The 20,870-nt window shown below is 39.7% G+C and overlaps 1 protein-coding gene across 17 annotated transcripts in view; it reads right to left on the bottom strand.

Annotated features, from left to right (window-relative positions):
- The window catches only part of ATP2B2 (ATPase plasma membrane Ca2+ transporting 2), a 395,747-nt gene that overhangs the window by 8,668 nt on the left and 366,209 nt on the right, over nucleotides 1-20,870 (bottom strand). For 11 of the 17 annotated variants that reach the window (XM_088061651.1, XM_088061658.1, XM_088061657.1 and 8 more), the window contains 4 exons: nucleotides 19,888-20,101; nucleotides 17,414-17,625; nucleotides 15,516-15,623; nucleotides 11,632-11,814 (listed from right to left, as the gene is read on the bottom strand). In XM_088061651.1, coding sequence (XP_087917777.1) covers nucleotides 11,632-11,814; nucleotides 15,516-15,623; nucleotides 17,414-17,625; nucleotides 19,888-20,101 — 717 coding nt within the window. Of the gene's footprint in view, nucleotides 1-5,292; nucleotides 5,465-11,631; nucleotides 11,815-15,515; nucleotides 15,624-17,413; nucleotides 17,626-19,887; nucleotides 20,102-20,870 lie in introns of all 17 variants that reach the window. The other 6 variants (XM_088061660.1, XM_088061663.1, XM_088061665.1 and 3 more) reach the window with 2 other exon arrangements.

Raw genomic sequence — 20,870 nt, 5'->3', positions numbered from 1 at the left:
AGCAGAGCCCCGTGCAGGCTTCCACTTTCCACAGCAGGGTCGCTGCAAAATTATGGAGTTTGACATTTTTGTATCAGATTTAAGTAAATCACACAATCCTTTAAAAGAACCTGATTGTGCTTTAGGATCTAACCCTTCTTGCCACGGCTCATCTCTCCCCGAGGGCCTGGGTTTATATTTAGGCTCTAAATCTGCTTCATTATCTCTCAGGGAGGAGCTGATTTTGACTTTTGTCAAAGCTTGGTTACAGCCAGTGGGAAGTCCTAGGCTTTAGTATGGAACCCCAGTCTCCGGTTCGATGGTGCCACTTTTAGAAATGTAATTTTAGCTGTGGGTTTGATTTAAGTTCTGCTTGTTCCATTTCCTCCTGTGGTGGTTCTACCTTCCTGTACAGAGAATGCCCACTGGGCTTGGTCTGTGATTTGAATGTAGATCGATATTGGGCAGCAACCTTTGCCTCAACATTCATTAAAATAGAAGATTTCTTTAAAAGAAATTTTTTCCCATTTTCCTTCATGAAAAAATTCCATCCAAACAAGACTTCACCTCAAGTTTTAGCTCGGAATTCTGAATTATTTCCTTCATAGAAAATTAAATATGTAAGAAATATAAAAGCTCTTCATACACAACAGACTGCAAGCAGTTCAATGAAACCTTTAAGATGCTCTCTTGGGAAATGGGCTGTGAGAGCCACTGGAACTGAGCTTGCTGAGTGCCTCACTGACACAATTTGCAGGCTCTTGTGGCCTCGTGCCCGTCCACAGCGACCCCCTGGGTGACACCTCAGCCTGTAAATGACATTTCCTGCCACAGTGACACCCCAGCAGTGCTGGGTGTTGAGCACTGCTCCCTGCACACCGCTCGTCCTCGGCACATCGCAGGAACCGCAAGGATTCTTTGGAATGGGAAAGGTTTATTTGCCCTGCAAATGAAGCCCAAATTCTGGAGGCTGTGGATTGTCCAACGAGTGAGGCAGGGCACAAATCCAGCCTTAAGGGTGCTGTGCTCTGCTCTTGCATGGAGACACTTCTTAAATACCAACCAACCAATCAACCAGACAGAAAAATAAGCCAAAAAAAAACCTTCTGAGATCTCTGTGATGGACAAATACCTCTGAGAGCATTTTCTGATTGATTGGTGAGGTTTTAACTGCTGCTATGAAATTTGGAGTCGTGACTGTATTGTCTCCTCTCACCATACAAATGGGTCATTTGAGGCCAATGTTGCTGGGGTTCCTGCAGTAAAAAGTTTCAAGTGATTCCATTAAATATTCACTTCTAAAAACCTCTGACAAGACAGTTCTCATCAGAGACAAGAAAAAGGAACTCTGGGAGGTCTCCTGTTGCTGGGGTTTGGTTTGGTTTGGTTTTTGTTCCCTTAATGCTGCCTAAACTTAAAAATTCGAATATTTTCTGAAAGAAAGGGGAGATTTTTTAAGGGACCTGCAGTTCCTGACTGCTTCCACTTGGGAAGCTCCATATGAGAATGAGAGGAAGAGCAAGTACAAGGGAATATTAAATGTGTGTCTTTCTTGGAAAATATGAAACTGTGCTCTTTTTCAGAGGTTATCTATTGCTAACACAGATATCTGAGAAACAGGAATACACAGTAGGAAAAAGACTTGGTTACTTTGTGTACAGTTAGATATTCTCACCCTCTACCCAACTAAAAAATTTAGTGGTAAAAGCTTTAATCACATATTCAGTTTTAATCAGAAGATCATTTTTGGTGTTACTAATTCTGAGCTTCAAAAGGAAAAAAAGATGCTCCACCTCCCCAGATAAAACATAGAAAGAAAAGCATATAAGACACAAATCCATCAAAGCTTGTACCTGAACCCACCCTTAACTCTGCAGTGGCAGAGCTTTCAAATGATAGAAGTTCATGTGTGTAAATCTGTGTCTGGGAACATCTGAGGCCACCTTGCTTAACTTCCCCATATTTTCTATTTCTGCAGCTTTAAAGTTTGCATATTAAACAGGAGCACATATTTAGTGTGCACTTAAATGAATTTCCTAATTTTATCAGAACATACAAAGTGCCAGGTTTTCATTTGCAGGAATTTTTTGCTCTGTTTATTTAAAGCTGCAACATCTTTCAAAAGAGATAAGAGACTCAAGGACCTCCCTGTTATCCATTAATGATGACATCCAGAAATTTGTGATTTGTTTATTGGCAAAAACACCCTGATGGCTCACTAGGGAAACTTTAGTATTGTATTAAATATTCCCCTGTACAAACTGCTTTTAATTAAGGGATTCCACAATTCTGAATGGGCCATATTTGTAAATAGCTGCTAATTACAGGTAATAACTTATTAATCTGTTTCACAAACCACTCTAGGGGAGGATGCATTCCACAGGCAGATTTTTCTTTAAGCAAGCACTAAGCTTTGAATCAAACATTAATTTGCCCAAAAATGCTAGATAAACATTCAATTTAAAAAAAAACAAAAACAAAATGTTATTATAAACCTACAGGAGACATGTCACAGATTGGCAAGGTGTCACAATGCACTTTATATTGAAAAGGAACACAATTACAATTAGTAAAGAACTTCACAAATGCTCTGTTAAAATTAGACTGACATATCAACAGAGCATCATGTGATTCCTATTTTTTAATAGGAATTTATTTATTGATATCAGACCCTCTCCATTTTGGACACCCAAAATGACACCTGAAATATCACAATTATTGCAACATCCTGAGCAAGTTTCAAGAACTAGACCCTGTTTTCCTTCCTGTACTCTCCAGGTTTTCCCTTGATTCTCCCCATAATATATTTACATATATTTTTAACAATCCTGAAGACTGGGAAAGGCTTCCAAAATAGAAATACAATCATCCCATTATTCCCTTCCACCCCATAGGAAGAAGAAAATGTGGTTTGAGCCGTTCTGAGCAGCTCAGAGGAAAGCAGCCAGTCCTGTGTGCCCACACACATTTTAAGCACAGAGCTGAAAAGCAGCCCTAGGTGAGCATTTTGCAACTGGGATTTCCTCAAAAAATGCCAGTTCACCAAAACATCCCCCATTTCTAGGAAATTTGGATTAGGAAAGGTTTTCCAGCTTCTTGAATATGAGCAACCCACTGTAACTACCCCATTTAAAAATAAAATCCATGGGGGTTTTACTTGATGGGGTTTTTTTCACTGCCATTCATAAATTTGAGTCTTTGGATGAATAAATCAAAACTGTCCCTAAGTGTTATAATTTCTGCTTTATTATTTTATTACCACAGCACATTCTGCTGTGGTAATAAAGCACCAACAGTCAAAAGAATCATTTTAAAATCCTCATCTCTAACTGCCCTCTGCCACAGAGATCCTTATCTCTGGGAAGTTTTGATGGAAGAAATCCATCACCTGGCTTTTATTTTACTGAAGAAATGTGGCTATAACCACGAGGAGCTCTGGATTCCTGTTTTATTTCTCCAAATGAAATGTGACAAAGGCTGGAGCAGATTCTGCTTTCTCCTATTAATTAACTTCAGCCCATAAACGAGTGAGGCCCTTTTCAAGACACGAGAACATCCAATTCTTGTTGCTTTGCTGCAGTGGAGAGTAGAGAGGGAAGATAAATAGTCTATTTAAATTTTATTAAATCTTTCCTCCCAGAGTGCTGGCTACAGCCTGTTAGGGAAACACCACAGCACAGGGAGCTGCTCCCAGTTTCCTGCTCGGATTGTATCTCAGGCAATCATTCCCTGGGTGAAAGGTTCCTTTGGAATTCTGGGCTCTTGTGCCCAGCTCAATGTGGAAAAGAGGGAACCTGGGCTCAGGAACCTCCATGTCTCCTGATCCTGCTGCTGTCCTGGAATAGCTGTGGTTGTTCTCAGACCAAACTTCCCAAGACAAAAATAGGAAAATATAGACAAATCTCCAAGAAGCAATTGCCAAAATTGGAATCTAAACAGCTTTAACAAAAAATGAAGTTTCCTCTTTAAATCCAACAAAACTTCTGCTGCTGTGCTCTGCTGTTGCATGAAAACACTTTAAAAACCAACCAACAAATCAACCAGACATGAAAAAAGCAAAAATACCCTTCAGAGATCTGTCTGATGGACAAACACTTCTGAGACTATTTTGTGATTGTTTGATAAGATTTTAATTGCTGCTATAAAATTCCTGTCTGGATGTTTGGTGTGCAGATACTGAGGGGGCTTGCACTCCAACAGAATGGAAAGGTCAAGCTTCCTGTTTTCTGCAGGAGTTCTGGAATTTTATGCCCATCTCTGTTTGCTTTCCCTGTCTCTGGTGGCCAGACAGATAAGAGCAATTTCTTCTGTTTGGGCAGCTTCTCACTCAGACTTGTATAAGGAATATGCCCCATTATCTTCTGAAGTGTTTGACAAGCATTTAAACTGAGTTATACACATTAAATATTCATTTAACGCTGTAATAAAAAAGAGCTACTCACGGTCCTGAATAAATAAAAATCTAGAAACAGAACTTTCTGAGCAAGTGAAATTTTTCTGTTACTGAAGCAGCCCTTCCTTATCAGCTGCCTCAAAGATTTTTCATCCACTTCAGTACCTCTTCCCTGGATATTTTGCATCTAAAACCAAGCTGTGTCAGGATTTCTGGATGCAGAAATCTGTTTCTTCTAAGAAATTTGTTACCACACCAATTTTGTTGTTTCAACACTATCCTTTAGCTTGTCTCCTCCTTCTTCAATGCTTACCTGCCAGTGAATTTAGAGATTATAATAAAGATAGATAATAGAGATAATAAATCTACATCTAAATAAGACAGAGAGAGTAAATCTAAGTCTAGATAAGATAGAGAGAATAAATCTACATCTAAATAAGACAGAGAAAATATTTAAATTAAACTTAAATAAGTTTTCCATGGAAAGTTTAAGCCTGGCATCATAAACTAGATTCCCTGTTTCTCGTTCCTGTCTTTCCTGGACTCTCTTACAGAGAGTCTTCCTGGTGGAGTGATCTGATATCTGAAAAGCTCTAGGATCATTAAAAGTCTGTATTTTACATGCAGTAGAAAACACACCCAATGAGACTGAGAAAACCTGACAGAGAGCCCTCAAATAAAACCAAAACCTCCTGGCAATGGGTAAAAAAATGACGGTAAATTCCTGTCCTCACTGTGAGTTAGCACAGAGCTAAAGAGAGAGCAGCTCCTGGGGAGTACCCACTGTACACAAAGTAATCATGTCATGAGCTAATTGATTGAGGTGGGAGCAGAGCCCAGGGAGGGGCAGAGGAGCTCTGGAGCGACTCTGGCTAAGTTGGCATCTCTGGGGGTCGGGTGCAGTAAGAATTCACACTCACGCCCAGCCGCAGCAGCAGAGGTGCTGGTAGGAGAGGAAAGAGCATTGGATAACGATACGTGACTAGGGCTAGAAATATTGGTTACATCCTGGGTCTGGCTTGTGACGGAGGACTGTCTCCTGAGAGCCCCCTGAAAGGAAGTGCCACTCTTGAAAGTATTGACTACTTCGATCTGTAACGGAGGAAAGAACGAGACAAGTTGCTTAAAGTATGGATACAGTTGCATAACTGACAGGAATAATCATGAAAAACAACAAATCAACCGTGCACACGCTTCTACTTCACTTGGAATCAAGGTGTCTCCCTTTTCAATGTTTTTTTTAGAAAAGATTCGAGTTTTCTGCCTGGATAAAATGAGGCAGCTCCGTGGGAGGCAGTGGAGCTGCATCACTTTAAACAAGAAGATTTGAAATAATAGTTTATTTAAAGTTTAAACCGTTTATTTAGAGGTAAATAAAATCAGCTGGAATGCTTGATATAACTAATCTCCACTCTTTTTTTTTTCCTACTGAGATTGAAATTATGCTGGGGGAGAAAAATTCAGTCACTCAATTGGAATTTCAGGGAGGGGGACGGGGATGACACTCAACCAAAACAGAAAAAAACTTTAAAATTCAATATATGACTCCGTTTTGTCTACAAACCCAGGATTGTCAGTGCACTAGTTTGAGAAAATAATTCTTCCAATATAATAGCTGACTTGTTCTGTAATGAAAGTTTGTATAAATTTAGCACAGTGATAAAGAATGTTGAGTTTTTTATAACTGGAGATTAAAAATATTAATATTTTATCTTTATGCAGAGCACTTAAAACCACCCAGAAAATGATGTGGAACTGGATCGACTATTGCAGCAAGTAACGGTGACAATTTTCTACTTATTTTCACATTCCTGCTGTATTCCCTGTTTGACAGATCCATCCTCAGCTCCTTCCTTGTACTCCCCACCACAGAGGATGAGTTAAAACCAGAGCTGAGTATTTCAGGGTTTGGCACCAGAATAAAAAGCAGGCTCTGGGTACAGAGGGAAAGCCAGGGATTGGCAGGAGTAAATCCCACAAATCCCTACACCCCAAAGTGTCCTCTCTGTTGCATCAGTGCAACCACAACAGACAAAGCAGCAGAATATCCATGGGAGGAATTCAACCAACTACTTGTTTGAAGTAACCCACTGTTACCAGATCATGCAACCACATTTCTGGGGATTCCCAGCCTAAAAACAGGTAAAATTGTGGTATTTTCATCTATTTAAACAGCACAAATCTTGGTGCAAAGCCTCCTAAATTTTCCAAGTGGGAAGCACTAGAATGAATTTATGATTTTCTGCTTTGGTCAGACTTAGGAATAAAGCAATTTCTAGGGCTGCATCTTTAATAATATGGATGTTTCCCATCCCTTAATCTTGTCTTTGGCCATCATTGTTTATTTCCCTGGGTGTTTTTATGGGAATAATCGACCACAGGCAGCTGGAGAAGGGACCCCATTTACTGCTGTGCAATTGTCACAGTGGATTTTCCTCCACAAAGCCCAGGCTGCTGATTTGCTCTGCCTGAGCCCTGGTTCCATTTCCCTGTGCACACCCAGGGCTGGGCAGTGCTCAGCAGTCCCCACAGCATTGGAGAGCTTTGTTTTTGGCAGCAGAATTACATGTCCAGTGCAAATCTCACTAAAGCAAAGGCCAGTGTCAGGTGAGTTTGCACGTGGGATAGGGGACGAGGGGATCGCCAGCTCAGCTCCATGGAAAAGCCACGTGGCTCAGACCATCAGCAAGGTGGCACATCAAATACTCACCTGAAACACTCTACAAAAGTAGAATTAAATACAGATCTTGGGTTCTCAAGGTCTAACCCAGGTGACAGAGCACTCTTCAAAAGAGACCATTCAAAAATGACTTTAAAGACTCTTGCTGAGGGTATGAAATGTGTATTTCTGTGATAAACCCCGAGCCAAAGGGCCTTTCTAGATGTGCAGAAGCCTTCCTAACAAACTGAAAGCCTTTGGTGCAAGAGTGAAAAGATGAGAGAAGATCTGTATTTAATGGTTTCTTCAGAGAAGAAGAATTACAGCCATGTAATTTGCTTTTCTCCTGGAGAAAGGAACTCGGGCTCTTCATGGATATAATTCCTGGTGGGAGGATGACAACCTCCCCAGAATCCTAAAAGCTGAACATAAAGGGCTGTGCTCTGCCTCAGGCCAAGAAAGAAGAGAAGAACTTGGCCCAAAAGTTTATCTTCTCCAAGCAGATAACAAAGCAAAAGTAACAAAGAAGAGCTCATGGAATCAAAGAGTGCATTTTAAATTAAGATGGAACATTTTCATGACATTATTTAAAACAATTCAAGCTGCTAAAGGAAAATGAAGGAAACAAAAATTTATAAGTTTAAAAAAATTCCAACACAATATAGGATACAATCATGTTTTGATTATAGGCCTTCAGGTAGAGAAAAAATCCTGTCCTACATTTGAAGCTTATCCATAAGGCTGACATTTTTCACACCTTTCTCATTTTTCTCCATGTTCTATGCTCTAGAAGAGCCAATATTTTCAGGTGTGCACAGCAAATAAAAATATCAGTGATTAGCAATTAAAAAAAAAAAATAAATCTGATAGTAGCAGAATAGTTCTGGCAGAACAGATGTGTTTTCCTGATTTTTGACACAGAACAGATTTTCAGAAGCATTTCTGTTGTTATTTATGTGAGCAGGACCCAGGTTTCATTCCCCTAACCTCCAAGCAGGATATTAATTGAAAAATTAAAAAAATTCTTTAAAAAAGACACCTTTCTGCATGAAATAAAACAGTTTCCATTCAATTTACATGGGGCTACCACGATGCTTTCTATATTAAAAGCTACCTGGAAACCATAAAATGCGGTGCTGGCTCTTTACCCAAATTGAGAACCTCTTGCCAGGAGTGCCTTTCACTGCTGGAAGGTTTGAATTGGTTCAAAAGAAACGTTTTCTTGTTTTCTACATGAAAAGTGAAGGGTGAAAAATGCAGCCCAGCACCTCTGTGAGGCTTTTTAGCATCTGAAGAGGAACAATCCTTAAGCAGAAGTAACCCTGTCACCTGTATTTTTTTCAGCTTTTCCTTTTATTCTCAGAACATTCCAGGCAGTTGTTTCCCACCTGAGGCAGATAAAGCAAACTGAATTTCGGGATGGAAGAAGCAGAAGAGGAAAGAATCAGGCTGGGGATGTAAAATCCTGACAAACTTGAGAAGTTTTAGAAACCCTTCAGAACGTTTCCATTCTCAAATGTGGGGGGACTGGAGAATCTTTCAATATACAATTAAAAGAGGTGAGATGCGTAATTTTTTTTTCTGTTTTTTTACTCAGATTATGCAGTTTGGCCTGAAGGTGAAGTTGGGTGAACTTCCCAAAGGATGTTAGACCTGCCAAGAAGGTGTGATCAGTCTTGTCCTCCTTCAGAATGAAGAATTTGTGAGAATGGCAACAAAAGCTTGGAAAAAAATGCAGAAAACTGTTGGAAAGTCCTGTCTCTATGCAGTTTCAGACCCCTTTATATCCTCCTCAAACCTGCATACCTAAGGTGAGCTATTTGTGGGGCTTCACTCCTCAGTGGTCATCTGAGAGAGATGATTCTCCTTTCCAGGAAGGAAACACTTCCATTCAGAGAAGGGGAACACACATCCATCCAGAGATTCCCTATTGTACATTTATCAGACAACAAAATGTCTAAATGAACAAAAGGAGGCCAAAAAGAGCATCAGAAGTGAGCAGCCAGTCTCTGGCTTAGTTGTGTGCACTTTTCATACACCTTTCTTTCAAGTAAATTTATGCATGTCTTCACAGAAGCAGAAAAATCCCAGGGGAAATCCCTCCTCTGGTGTCTTGGGTTGAACCCCCTGTTTGAGAGAGGATGTGGACAAAAAAGATCTCTTTAACACTGCAGAGTTTTGTCAGTTTGGATGGGTTTAAATAGTTTAAATGGGAGCACTCTAAGTAAGATGTGTTGGTTATCTGAAAGCAGCACCCAGCCTGTTGTAGGTTCTTTGTTTCAGTAGTGAAAGGCTTTGCTGGGAGCTGGGGCCGCCTGTCCAACAGGGACTGAAGAGAAAATAAGGGCAAATAATCCAATTTACAGCACAAGTGTGGAAACTGGTGTTGTTAGGATTGAATGGCCAATCTGGTCCTGAGCCCAGAGTTCTGTCCTAGGCTGCAATCCTCAGAGATACAAAAGGAGGGGATGTTCTGCCTTCTTCTTCCACACCTCCAGGAGGGCATTAGACAGCAGAGCACTCCTGCTAATCCTCCCAGGGATGCTGAAAACATCCCAGTCTTCTTTCAGGAGCTCTTCTTTTGCAGGCCTCCTGAGAAATGTGTTATAGGGGAATGAATCCACCTGGATGGGCCTCACACACAGCTCAGGGGCTGTTTTAATCCCTCCAGCAGGGATTAAATTTGACCTAAGTCCATCACTCTCCACTGCACACCTGGGCACTGCTTTGGAATCTGTTGGCCCATTTTCTTTCAATTTCCTTTTTTTTTTTTTTTTCTTTTTCCATTATCATTCCACAGATGTGAAATGGATGCAAAAAAAAAATCAAAGTCATTGAGTAAATAAAATGAGAAGAAAAATCATGGAGGTCTCTTGGCAGAGAGGAAGGACACATCCTACTAGGGGTGCTTCTACAACTAAGAGCAGAAAGGAAAGCAAGATGGATGTTAGCAAAGAGATATAATTAATGTTCATTTGGGTTTAAGTGGTGTAAAAGAATCATTTCTCTGTGAATTAAGTGGACAAAGAGATGCAGAACTAAAAGCTACCTCTCAGACTAGAAAGAGAAATGAAAGGATGTCATTTGCTTTGTGTTGCTGGAAGCTGTTTGCACTCACCCCAACCAGAAAGACATCCTGACAGAAGTGCCAACAGGCAACACTCCTCCTACAGCCACCAGGGAGAAAAGAATGCACATTTAGAGGTCATTTTTCCCTGAAGGTCACCAGTACCTGGGCACCTGTTTGTCACAAGTGAAATTTGAATTTTCTCTAGTGATGAGTGCTCTTGACTCAATGGAGTCAAGACACCCAGGCTCAAAGCTGAAGATCCGTATTTAATCACCACAGAACCCTGGGAATTCCCCAGCTCTTCATCTCCCTACCACCAGTTTCCACCCTCTTCATTTTATGCTCTACAGATGCAGCCAAAAGACTTCACTGCCCTAATTCGACTTTTTTCCATCTTTTTTTCCCCTAAATTCATGGCTGCATCTTCCCCCCCCCAAAAAAATGTATCAATTTGTAGATGTGAAAAAGCAGAATGTGCTGTTTATCTTGTTTGAAGACAAAACCCCCAAATCTTCTGAGACAAAAATGTTCTTTAGAAGATTCTTTCAAGAAAAGAAAGATCTTTCTCTTAATTATTCACCTCTTTTCCTTGTCAGGCTCATGTAAAACACGCACATCTGATGTGGTGATAGCTGTTCTCTGCTGCAAGCTGCCAGAAATACTTGATCTTAGAAAGATCAAGCAGAGCACACCTGAGTGCAATGAAACACTTCACTGCAATGGAAAAAGCAAAATACTTCACATGGTTTTCTTCAGCACTCCAGGACCAATTTCACAGCTCCTTAACCTGCACTGTATTTAGCACCAGGATCCAGTGCAAAGGGCTGGTATATTAAAAAAATGCTGTGGGTTTTTGTGTTTGGCAAAAGTTGGGGAGAGATATTTCTCAGGAATCAGAGAAATTAGAATGCTAATAGCCAGCTCCTACACCTCAATAGTTAATGGCTGCTTAATTCCTACTAAAATCCAGAACCACATTTTTCATTACCTAACAGGAAAGAAAATCAATCCCTTTTAATCGTGATTGATGTGTGGCAGTGCCAGAACTGAACAGATTTATTTTTTTAATCAAATTGTACATCATACTTCAGACTCAATTTCAATTATTCTGTTAGTGCAGCAATGGCAGCAACAATGTATTTTTTTTTAGCAAATCAAGCAATACATTTTAGAAAGCTTTCCTAACATTCTGCAAGCTGACATTGGCCAAGCAGCACAATTTTATGAACTGTAATCACTCTAGGAGAAAAAGAACATCCAGTCACGGTATTCTCAAATCACAGATTCCTGGTCTTGCATTTTATCTCTTTATATATTTTTCATTTATCTCTTCTGCTGCACACACCCCCTTTGCCCCGTTCCCCTGTTTTGTTTTTCCGTGTTTTTCCTTGGAGAACAATTGACCAGTGCCATCCTCCACACACACACAAACACTCCGTGGCTTTCCTGTTAACATTATCTTGCCTTGATCTCACATGAATCATTTATTTGGGTGTTTTTAGACCTTGTGGGTATTTACTTTTAGCATACCTGGGTTTGGATTCTGTTGAGCCCTCGGAACCAGAGGATTTGTCCACGTCGGAGCTCTCTCTCTGCATGATCTATTTCTTCAACATCCTCATTGAGCTCTTCCTCAGGGACCTCCTCCTTCTCAGTGAGCCTCCCTGCCTCCTTTAAAAACTTTAGCCTACTTGTTGGGATGGTTGCAATGACCTAAAATTATAAAAAAGTACTGAAAACATAAGCCTCATTCAAGAGCAACAGTATAACAATCTGCTAATTACAAAAGAACAATCATATTTAATTAGATCTTTAAATGTGAGCTAAGCCTGTTTCTAACAGCACTTTGCACTTGGACAGCTCCATTTTAGTCCCAAATGTATTTAATTTACTGTGTAAACAATTAGCATGACCTGCACCACTAAACCACAGTGTGGAGCAGGTTCAAGGCTAGAAAAAGTCTTATCAATAAAACAAATAGAAGATAAAACAAGATGGAAATATTTCAGTGTAATTATGCAAAGAAAACTTAACCATATTGATAGCTCTGCAATTAGAGTTTGGGTATTTTTAATGACTTATGATAACAGGAAGTGAAAATTCATTGTATCTCATGCTGATAAATCTTCTCACACTCCCTTGGTTCATGGATTCAGCTTCCCTTTGTTCCAGAAGCTGGAATGCTTTTCTGGCATTTATCAAAATTGAGTTTTCTGGAAGGGCTGGATCTGGTTGTTGGATTTCTCATAGGGCTCTCTCCCACTCTGTGTCCTTACCACCAATAAATTCTGATTAACTTAACCTCTCTTCTTATTCTGTTTGCCCACCCAAGTGGTCCTTGGAAGTAACTAATACAGGAGAATGATCTTTAAAAATTGCAGCTGCTGTAGCTGGACAATTATTTTAAATCCATTTCAGTGTTACCCTGTTGGGCAGTCATTTTCTCTTTGTTCTGATTCCTTGCACAAAACCAGGAGCAAATCACAGCAATTTAAACAAGACATTACCTGGAACACACTGAATGCTTAGAGTAAATCTCCTACATAACAAATTATTAGACCCACTTAGCAAAAAACTGCTGCAATTTTTTTTTTTTGTCTTCATTTCAGCAGTGAGCAACCACAGCTGTGAAGCTCAGATGTATGAAAGATGAAGAGAGAGAACCAAGACAGCTGTGAGAAAATTGGTGAGGAGAGCTTTGGAAAACTGGAATGGATGCAGTGAAGACAAATGGAAAGGTTCTGGATGTTTTCAGGGTGAAAGCAAACCTTTGAGTTTGCTGAGGCTCTCCTTGAGCTTCATGATCCACAAGACCAGTTTTACTGCAGTGTTTTTAAAGAAAAGAAAAAACCAAAAATAACCAAACCCAACCCATTTTCTACACTACTACAAAACCTTTTTAAAGGGGGGGTTGAAAAACAAGATGCAAACCTGGAAAAATTAATGGTGTGACACAAGCAAAGACAGAGCAGGAGAGAAAAAGAAAGGGTAAATGCTGATCAGTTAAATACTTACTGAATTTCCTTCAGCCTCCCAGCTTTCAAACTACAATGGCAGCACTCTACAGAGAGAAACTACTGGAAACTCTGGGATCTGATGAAAGTGATGGTGATAAAGGATTTTTAAGCCAATATTCATAAAAATAACTCTTCTGGGTCAGGATTGTGTGTGTCCCTGAAGAATGTTCCTATCTTGAACCACCTCAGCCAAGCTGATGATACTCTGCTCTAATTCTTCTCTAATTCTTTTTTCATTATTCATTTCTTTTCTGTATCTTCCAACACCCACCAAGTTCAGGACACAGGCTCAATAGATTGAAGAACTAAATATTATTCCCAGAAAAATGATCACAGTTTTAATAAGTGATCAATAATTCTGGGAATGGGATATGAAATACTTTAGAAAGTCTTGACTTTCAGAAGAGATGGGAGCTGTCGAAAAACTGTCCCTCAAAGCATCTCAAATTGACTTCCTGGAAACTATTCCTTAAGTTCCTTTCAGAAGTGCCTGCTTTGACAGCAAAACTTGGAAATCTTGATTGCTTTTCATGGCTCACAAGAACAGAGGGTTCAGGACATGGATTTAAAAAAAAAATAAAAAAAAAAATACCAAATTTGTTTTGTGCTGAATTAGAATGAGTCACAGCAGCAGAGAAAAGGCTGAGATAGAAGAGAAGCATCACTGCTAAAGGAAAAGAATTCTCTCTCACTGAAGAGCTGCATGAAGAAAGGCCTTGCCACAGACTGTAAATCATGTAAAGATGGACATAACTGATTGGTTTTAACATCCTTTTTTCTTTTCTGGTCACTAAATACTGACCACAAGACAGATTTTTTTCCCCTCTGTATGTGCTATATTCTCAGTGATAAAAGTATGGAGGTGTTCTAATACTAGTTGTAATTTAATGTCCAAGGTCTAACAATAAACCTGGGGCAAGCAAAGTGAAAAAAAAAAAAAGCTGATATTTGTATTAGTTCTTGATGGTTATAGCCACAGAAAACAAAATGTAGAAGCCAAAAAGTTGATCAAAGGCTGTGGGAAATTTTCACAGCTGAATGAAGTAGTTTGGATTCTTCTCCCTCTCCCTACTTGACTTTCCTTTTCTCCAAAAGTTGGTATATTTTCCAAACAGTTGGAAAAAAAACCCCAAAAATCCTTTCTGAGATTATCAAACTGATTTTAGGTCTTCCTTCTGCAAGGCCTTAAGTCAAATCCCAGCCTCAAGTAATAATTACAACAGAATCATCTAATAGGGGTGGTTTTCAGCCAGATATACATTAAAAGCTTTTCTGATTCTGAGCTTATTTCTAAAGAAAAATGAGGCCAAACTCTCAAAAAAAGTTATTTCTTTCCCAGAAGAGAACAAATAATCAGATTTTAAAGCCAGCATTTATTCACTACAATTCCAGCAGAACCACAGCAGAATTCAATTGCAGTGGGCAATTTCTTGACTCTTCATAGAGGCAAACTGTGCACCTACAAATCTCTTTACATCTGAGAGAAAAAAACTTCACATTTTTCTTTACTGCACCAGCTGGCAACAATTTAAATACCCTGTTAATGTATTCAGAAGTGAAGAAAATATCATTATTATTATTATTATTATTATTAGCTTTGCAACCTGCATTTGCACATAAAAGAATAATGTCAAATATTAACAATACTAATTGTGTCTGTATATCACTTCCAGAGAGTTAATCCAAATTTATTTAATATCATCTCATTGATGTTTGTTTTGTCATCAATATATAATTATATATTAGCCAATGATGACAGAGGATCTAGCAGAAATTGAAAAAAGGACACATTCACATTAATTTAATTGAGTTTTTCAACAACTCTTAAAGGCAAAAATATCCTTTTGTTTGTTTGTTTGTTTTTGAACTCCCTCTTTCATCCTTCATACACAGAATTAGGTGGATGGAGAATCACTGTGGGAACATTTTAAAGGCACTGGAATTTTTCCTATGACAGTAGCCAGCATGACAATTTCAGCAAGGGAATGAGTTGGTTGACCTAGAACTAGAACTTCATTTCAGCTCCAAAACTTTTTCCACATCATACAGGAGGAATTCTCTTCCAGGGAAGTTCACAGTGCATTTGCCTTTGCTGCATTTTTTTGTGACTGAAAGACTGAAGATGTGACTCAACATCTTCCACAAAAAAGCCTACCTGAAGATGACCCTGACTGAAAAGCCTAACTGAAGATAGCAATTACCCTGCTAGAAAGGAAAGATATGAAAATTAACAAAAAACCCCAAAGGAACAGAGGGATAAATGATCCTTACTAAGAAATCTCTCCTTGAAGCTCTCAGAGAGAGCCTTGGGGTTCAGTGGGCACTGAGAGAGCGCAAGGAAAAACAGGAATATCAACAACATCACACCTTTGAATGTGCAGCTTCCTGAATGCTTACCTGACCCCACACCAGCTCTCCTAATCCAATAAATACACACCACATCCACTGGTCCAGCTGCAGGGGAGAGCAGCTGAATGGCTTTCCTCCAAACTGGACAATTACTATCTACAAAGAGAAGCATTGAGGAAAGGGGGTCAGTTTTTCTGGGGGAAAAGGCAGCAAAACAAAACAAAAAACAAAAAAAAACCCAAACAACAACAACAAAACTCCACAACCAGACAAAAAAAAAACAAAAAAAAAGCTGCAAAGTTTTGAGCCAAATAAAAACCCCATCAAACCTCACAAACTTCTGCATCCCCAATTAAAAGTGAGCATTATTATTATTATTATTTTGGCATATCCATTGCAAGAAAGACTTTTCCCTCTGAGTAGCATTTTATTGTGCATTTACAGACGTGCATCAGAGGGAGACAGAAGGTACAGAAAATTCCAGATCTGTTGGAGAAAAGGGGTGGGAGAACCCCACACCTTCAGCAGGATAAAATCACACAGAGTCTGAGAAGGTTTTACTAACTGAAAATCAGATATTATTGATATTTCTTGTTAATATTGCTGCTGCAAAATCAGGGACCTGAAATTGCATCCAGAGATTTAAATTGTCCAAGTTTTAAACTCATTATTTTGAATTAGCTGTTAAAGACCATCCCTGTGAAGCTCCTATCACTTCAGTATTCAGTTCCTCCAATATTCAATTTATTGAGGAGTTTCCCTTTTCAAATCACTGCAGTCCAAGTTCAAACTGCTCTTTCCTCCTCCTTCCCCCTCCCAGGAGAAAGGTGCCAATAATGAGCTGCCACTGCAGAGCTGAGCAATAATGACAATAAATAGATATCTAAATTATAATATCAAATAGTATCAATTACAGGATGGACGCCAGGAGCAGAAGGAGGAATTCTCAACAGAAGAAAAATTTGGGAAAAATGTGTATTATTGTGATTATGTTCACTTGTGATGGGACAGCAAACTCAGGAGAGGAACAAGAGGGATCACAATCCAGGGGCATTATTGCTGGGAATACTGAGCAGCATTGGGAAGTGGCATTGAACAGAAGAACAGTTCAACATCAGCTGTTTGAAAGTAAATTTGTCTTTTCAAGGAGTAATAAATAATTGTAAAATGCTTTGTTGGTATGCTATTAAACAATTTCTTCTTTAAAAACCAGTTACAATATCAATGATGTCCGGTATTATTGTACATGCTAAGATTAGTTTAAGAATTATCTCAGTTTTAAGGATCAAAATGTCTGGTTTATTAGTACGGCTACATAACATTTTCCATTATTAACACTTGTATTGATTGAGATAATACATGAAACCAAGTGGTTTACTATTAAATGGGCCTTCTGCTGCACTTAGATTTAAAATAAAAAAATAAAGAAAACACAGAGAAGGAAAGCCCCAAACAACTTAGGGTGAATTTCTGATGAACAGTAAAGGATTTGATGCCTTAAGTTTTAGCTTTCGTATTTTGCAGATTCTGTGCTGCATTAGTATATAACTCTGAACTTCATACAAAGTGTCAGCAAGTTCTCCTCACAGCTCAGGCACACACAACAATCCTTTCCCAGCCCCAGAACCAAGGACACCGCTGCAGCTTCAGGCCCAAAAAGTACAAACAGCAGCGAACTGAGGAGAGCAGTCTGGGAGGATGGGACTGCATCACCTGCAGCTGGAATTGCACAATTAACCCCCATATGAAATGGACCAAAACTTATAAAAGTGTGAAAACTCGTGACCCATGGTCCATCTTGGCTGGAGCCACATCTGGGCTCTTGGACTGCCCAAGGTGCATCCTTTAAAGGCCTTTTAATAAACCCCTACTTTATTCCTCTAACTCTGTCCAGCCTCTGTTCTAGGGAGCCTCTGAAGGCATCAGATTCCTGCCCAGAGCATTACCTGGATAGCGAATGTACCCAGGACAATAGTGCAAAAAATGGGGTTTCTGAAGATGCCGTCGAAGACGTTCCTCTCGCCGTGGATTTTGCGGGCGTTGATCTCGTTGAAGAGCTGCATCATGACAAAGGTGTTGAAGATGATGGTGTAGTGCTCAGAAGGGGGAGAGTGAAGCGGGGCGTTCCTCCCACTGTCAATCTTAAACATTTTCTCACCTAGGTGGAAGACAAAAATAAAAGTTTCCTCCAGAATGGATCAAACCAATTTATATTCCCCTTGTTCCCGTTAGCCTGTTGCCTTCCCTGCTCTGCTTTCACACCTTCCTAGGTACAACTTTTCTTGCACCAATGAGCAAAACACATCTCAGCTGAGCAAGAAGCTTTTCAAATGCTGGCTCCTATCTAACAACTCCACACCTACACAACGTTGTCAGCCCTGCTTTTATCTCCCCAAGCAGGAATTACTCAAAGCGCTCAACGCTTTCAGGTGCAACAAAATCTAAAGGTTCTTGCCAGTGTGTTTGGATTTTCTGCAGTGGTTAGAAGCCACCCCTCTTCATCAGATTTTACCCATCTACTAATCCAGTAACTTCTGCAAGTATTGAAGGATATCAACAACAAAAAACAACACAGACACCACTTGTTTTAAATAGATTTGGGGTTGATCAGCAGCAGGCACTTCTGTTTAGTTTGATAATTTGGCTTTCACTCATAGATGTGACCAATAAAAAAGCAAGATATAACCCATGATGAGTAACTAAAGCTGTGATGAGTTTTCAAAAAATAAAGTTGTTTTTTTTTCTTTTTTGTACCACAGCCTTACAGGACCAGACAGTGAATTCTGGATTTCTGATGCCTCAAAGACATTTACTGTATGTTCAAACACAATAAATTTTAAAAAAAAAATTAAAAATTTTAAAAAAGGAGAAAAAACTTGATGTACTGGTCTCTGAAGAAACCCCCTACAAAAGAAAGGAAGCATTATTTAATCAAGCTAGAAATAATTCTCATTAATTTGAAATTTAATTACAGGAGTGGTGAGTTTTGCACATCGTGCCACTGAAAAGCTGAGCCATGTGGAGTTTAGGAAGGAAAATACTATTTCCAAGGCTTATCAGAAAATTGGATGGGTTGTGTCCTTCAAAGTAGGCAGGAGTTTTCCAAAGACACACAGGAGCAATTAGAATGGGGGAAAAACCTTGGTTTGCTGTTCATCTGGCTCAGTATAAAGTATTTTAAACCATAAAACTCATCAAGAAGCCTTTCTAACTCCCCATAAAGTTCACAGAAGTTCTTGTTCCAAGATTCATATCACATGAATTACCAAGAGTTTATTCACCTGTTTTAGAGAACCTGAAATTCTAATTTCCTAATGCAGACATTCTCAGAATTCCCTGTAAATCTAGCAGTGTTAGAGACCACCTCTCTTCAGAAACCTGGCAATTCTTTTGGTTTAATTCCACTGTGAACAGATCATCACCTCCCCTGAGCATCCCAAATAAACTGCCACATGGCCATAAAGTGGACAAGGCTTTCATAATGGAGCCCAAAAGCCTCCTAAAAATCACAAATTTACATTTTCAGCTTAACTGGAAATCTGTACATAAGGTAAAAAAATCTGAAAGACAACACATGATTTAACAGCAACTGCAAAGTGACAAGAAGACAACACCCAACAGAAAAAATCATCTGTCCTTTGAGAGAGTTCAGTTATTATTGTGGAGCAACAGAATCTATTATTAGCTCCTACTATTCCCTGCAGCAAGAAACATTTCTCCTCCTTCCCTTCTCTCTCCAAAATACAACCTATAAAAAGCATCCGTTGCCAGCAAGGCCTGAAGAAGAATTCAGTAATCCAATAAATTAGACTTTTTGCCCCCTTTTAATATCCATTCCAGAAATTAAATGTCAAAGCAGAGTGTTATTTGTATCACTTAATGCTGATTACTTACTTTCCATACCACTTAAGATCAACATTATTTCTGGACTGTGGACAACACTTTGCTCTTGGTAAAACGGATCTTGATTTTTACTGAGCTTTGCTTTGTGGGGTTTCTTTAAATTTGTTTTTTTGTCCCTACTCCCCATGACAAATCTCACAATGAAATTTCAGTATAGAAGCAGCAGTGTGGATTCTCCTATTACAACATCACCTCCTATTACAACATCACCTTCTATGCTGTGTTTTGTTACAAACTTTTACCAAAGCCCAAACCTGTATTTTATGAGGGGGGGAAAAAAATCTCAATGGGGCCATCCCCAGGGTAACAAAATATGGGAAGTGACTACAACACGAGGCCTGCTGTGCTTGCCATGCCATGCCATGCCATGCCATGCCATCCCATCCCATCCCATCCCCCAGGATGACAAAGGCAGAGTTAACTCGCGTTAACTCGTTACACCTAGAGCATTCTGACGCTTTGGCCGCACAGCCCAGCTGCCTGTGAGCTGGGCACCGAGCCTGGGAGAGCTTCTCACCGACAAAGAGCAGGGTGAAGATGAGGGTGAGCTGGTAGACGGCGTGACCCAGGATGTTCTTCATCATGGTGCGGGAGATGAGCGGCTTGTTGCGGCCGTAGGGTTTGCGCAGCAGCAGCGCCTCGGTCGGCGGCTCCGTGGCCAGCGCCAGCGAGGCGAACGTGTCCATGATCAGGTTCACCCACAGCATCTGCACGGCCTTCAGGGGAGAGTCCTGAGGGGAAAAAATCAGGAAGTTTTGTATTTCCCAGGGAAAAGGCTCGCTGGGGGTTCATTTTTCCCATGGGACTCAGAAATCCCCGCAAGGAGGTACTGGGACCCTTCTTCCGTTCCTTCTGCAGGACCAGGAGCACAAGGATCTGAGCAGAGAGAAGTTATCTGCCTGCAGGCATTTAATCAGCACCATTTGCAACCACAAAACTCATACCAAGCACGACAATAACTCTTTAGACCACCTATTGCAATGCTCTGCGCTCCTTCATGCATCGTGCTTGAATTTTCAGCTGAATTTAGATATAACTAGAGATTCCAAGTTTCTCTCCTGGAAGAAAAATTATATTGAGACAGATTAAAAAGTAACATAGTAACATTTTCTTCTTACTAAAACCTACCTAACTTTTTTTTTTTTTTTTTTTTTTTTTCAGAGACAGCTTGAAATTATTAAAAATTTATGGAACAATTACAGCAGCATCTTGACACATGACACTTATATAAGATGTTTAACAGCAGTGACATAATAAAAACAAAAGCCTGATATTTTGATAAAAAAATAATCTGAAATCTATTAAACTACATCAAACGTGAAAAAGCAAGACGACATATTATTTCACTAGTGAATGGAAAGCATATTTGGAACTACGGAAATGGAATTAAAAACCCCAAATATTGGCATATGAGGCAGGCTGTGGTTTCTGAAGCAGCTCTCCAGTCACTAGAAGGAGCTCTTTCCTCACACAATCCCAGAAAGTCTGTGGTCATAATAC

The sequence above is a fragment of the Pseudopodoces humilis genome, chromosome 13, assembly GCF_049639895.1.
Source record: "Pseudopodoces humilis isolate 2021_Gansu_Grassland_sample_001 chromosome 13, ASM4963989v1, whole genome shotgun sequence".
Lineage (NCBI taxonomy): Eukaryota > Metazoa > Chordata > Aves > Passeriformes > Paridae > Pseudopodoces > Pseudopodoces humilis.
The sequence above is the reverse complement of the archived record's forward strand: the minus strand, read 5'-3'. Positions and strand labels throughout refer to the sequence as shown.